This window comes from Hevea brasiliensis, chromosome 5 (genome assembly GCF_030052815.1).
Source record: "Hevea brasiliensis isolate MT/VB/25A 57/8 chromosome 5, ASM3005281v1, whole genome shotgun sequence".
In the NCBI taxonomy this organism is placed as follows: Eukaryota; Viridiplantae; Streptophyta; class Magnoliopsida; order Malpighiales; family Euphorbiaceae; genus Hevea; species Hevea brasiliensis.
In genome coordinates, this window is record NC_079497.1 from 102,223,611 (window position 1) to 102,227,218 (window position 3,608).

Here is a 3,608-nt window from a genome sequence, read left to right on the forward strand (position 1 = left end):
ATAAAACTATGACATTAATAATAAATTTATTATTTTTCTAAGTTGATTTTTTTTATTAAAGTGATTATAAATATTTTTTTATTTTAATCAGTAGGATAAAATTACAACTAAATTTTAAAATTAAGAAAAATCTATCAATATGAAAATGTTGAATAATGTCATTAGGTAATAGCTTAGTAGCCGAGTAGTGTCTCGTAGTGCAGGAAATCAAGAGTTCAAATTTTGATATCTTTCTTTTTAATAAAAATTTTCTAAGTCGCAAATAAGTTGAGATAAAATTGCAAAGTATAAGTAAAATATATATATATATATATATATATATATATATATATATATATATATCACAACAGCAATAAACTTTATAAATTATTTAAATCACATAATAATAGAAAAATAAAAAATAAAAAACTTAAATCACAATGCATTACATCAAGGGGAAATGGAAGAGATTCCCCAATCTATCTCATGAGACACGAAAACAGCTGCCCTACCCAGAACGTACCTAGACCGATTCCCTGTCCGTTTAGCAAATGACAACAAATATTCACTATAACAAAGGTTAAATTTAGCAGTAAAAATTTTTACTGTCGAATTTATAAAATTTATTATTATAAATTATGATAACAATATATAAATTACCGCATATTACTATTATGAAATTATAATTATAAGTATTTTATTATGAAATTATAATTATTGTAAAAAATAATTAGGTAAAATTTTTTTAATAATAATAATAATTAATATCATATTTTTTTATTATTAAAAGTAATTATTTATATTACTGCTATATATTAATTTTATAGAATAGTAAAATTAAATTATTGTGGTTATTAGGAATTTGCTTCAACAAAAGAAAACAATGTGAAGCTATACCGTCAAAATATGCGGACCGCATAAAAGGACCCTGTATAGGTTGAACTAGAGTTAAGGAATCAGATTTAAGGGAGAGCCACTAATACAAAGCCCACATATGGAATTTGACATCCACCAAAAAAATTTGAATCTTTTTCGCTACCAAATCCAAATAAAAAAAAAGGCTTCTTTCGAAACACTTATATTGCTCTTATTTGAGACTTTAAAATCCATTATGCCTCTAAATTTTAGTAATTAAGTTGAATAATTCTAATATGTAAATTGTTAATTATTCCAATCAAAAGGCCTAAAATTTGAAAGCTTCCAATTTTCATTAGACAGGAATTTTATTTTTTTATATATTAATGATTCTGATAAATATTCTAATTTAAAACTTTATAGCTTTAAAGACAACTCAAATATCACTGAGTTAATGTTCATTGGTTGACTTAAGAGATTGAGATTCTTTGACATTAACTATTAAAGTTGCATCATCCAATCCCTTAAGTGATTAAATAGTACACCTTCTAAGATAACATACTTCTTACATGCGGCAAACTGTAAAAAGGTTATATATATATATATATATATATATATATTGAATTATGCTTTTTCTTTTTCTTTTTTTTAAATGGTCTGTCAAATATTCACAAATGGTCAAGATGTGGTGCTGTAGAAGGTGTATACTAGCATACAAATCTAAACATGAATTAGTTTGTGTAGAAGTGAAACCATGACTTTTCTTCACATACGTATAGAATTAGAATTGGTCCCAAAAGATAATTAAGAAGATAGACGCAAAGGACTAGAAGTTAGATATGCAATGAATTAAAATGGAGCAAAGGACTAGAAGTTAGATATGCAATGAATTAAAATGGACACATATTGTGGAAAATTCTCTCTTGCGTTGCATTTTCTAAGGAGTAATTGACCCGTCAATGGAAATATAATACTCTTTTTCCCTATAAATAGCTAGATATAGTTATAAGCAAATCAATAGAGTGTGCAAACATTCACAATCCCCTCAAAGTTCCCCTAAGTTTAATAAAAATGGCAAGGTCCTCTTTACTTGGCAAAAGCCCTTCTACACTTTCAATAATTCTATTCCTTGGGTTGCTTCTGGCTAGCCTAGACACAACAGGTATAACCATCTCTTTTCTTTCTTTTCTTTTCTTTTTATTTTGATATATTTGGCTTTGATTGGAGTTCGAACTCGAGATTGTACAGTCCTAGAGACGACTCCAATGCTACTAAGCTATGTTTAAATTTACTTACTAATTACTAGTTGTTGATTCTTAATACAGGTGCTCAAATTGGTGTTTGCTATGGAATGCTTGGTAACCTGCCACCACCAGCAGAAGTTGTAGGTCTCTACAACCAGAATGGCATCCGCAGAATGAGACTCTACGACCCAAATCAAAATGCTCTCCAAGCCATTGGAGGCTCTAATATAGAGCTCATACTTGGCCTTCCAAATGATAACCTTCAGAGGATTTCTTCCAATCAAGCTGAAGCAAATACTTGGGTGCAAAATAACATAAAAAGCCATGGAAATGTCAAATTTCGTTACATTGCAGTTGGAAATGAGATTCATCCCTCAAGTCCAGAAGCACCTTTTCTGGTCCCTGCCATGAGAAATATTAAAAATGCACTCAATTCTGCTGGTCTTGGAAATATTAAAGTTTCCACTGCTATTGATACTACAGGCCTTGCTGCAGACGCCTTCCCTCCTTCTAAAGGCTCTTTCAAGCAAGAATATCGACCAATTATTGATCCTGTGATCGAATTTCTAGTGAACAACCAATCCCCATTGCTCCTCAACTTGTATCCATACTTCAGTTATAGAGATGCTCGGGGACAAATTCCTCTTGATTATTCTCTTTTCACAGCTTCATCACCAGTAGTCTCTGATCCAGATGTTGGACGTAATTACCAAAACCTTTTTGATGCCATGCTTGATACTGTTTATGCCGCCTTGGAGAAGGCTCGTGGAGGTTCTCTGGAAATTGTGGTATCGGAAAGCGGATGGCCTACTGCTGGAGATTTTGGAACATCAGTTGAAAATGCAAGAACTTACAATAACAACTTGATTCAACATGTGAAAAAAGGGACTCCAAAGAAGCCAGGAAAACCCATAGAAACTTACATTTTCTCCATGTTTGATGAAAGTAACAAAAGCCCTGAGTTAGAGAAACACTGGGGACTCTTTTCTCCAGACAAAAATCCTAAATATCCAGTCAATTTCAATTAAAATAGTGCCTTCTAAGGGCAATCTTATGTATTACTAAATAACCCCTAATTTAAAAGATGGGGGCAAAGCAATAAAATTTCATAGTGTAGTTCTACAAATTCTCCATTTTTTGCAAGATTAATACTTCTAAAATTTAATATTTAAGCAATAGTTTTAAAGAAGATATTATTAATTATTAATAAAGTTTAATTTTGTGAGGTTGGAATTGTTTAAAAATCTCAATTTTTTTTTTTTAAATCTGGAGTCAAATCAATAATAAAAAATAAAATGACAAGTGTACTCTTTGTATTGAAGTGGACTTTTCAACTAAGATAATAAACTATGAAAAATTATATTTTGTTCGCGGGCTTATTGCCTAGTCAAGCATATTGACTCCAACTTTTTTTTCATATTGCATAGGTACTAATCTTGTTTGTGCCGGGTCAGTCTATCAAAAGGTGAAGCATTTTCAATGAGCATCGTCTCATTTTATAGAAATCAAATACTTAATCTCACTTAAAAA

General features: G+C 30.3%; 1 protein-coding gene across 1 annotated transcript; it reads left to right on the plus strand.

Annotated features, from left to right (window-relative positions):
• Positions 1-1,812: 1,812 nt before the first annotated feature.
• Positions 1,813-3,204, plus strand: LOC110665310 (glucan endo-1,3-beta-glucosidase, basic isoform). The gene is made up of 2 exons (XM_021825368.2): positions 1,813-1,996; positions 2,160-3,204. The coding sequence occupies exons 1-2, from the start codon at positions 1,906-1,908 to the stop codon at positions 3,104-3,106; spliced, it is 1,038 nt and encodes a 345-aa protein (XP_021681060.1). The 5' UTR covers positions 1,813-1,905; the 3' UTR covers positions 3,107-3,204.
• The last annotated feature ends 404 nt before the right edge of the window (positions 3,205-3,608 follow it).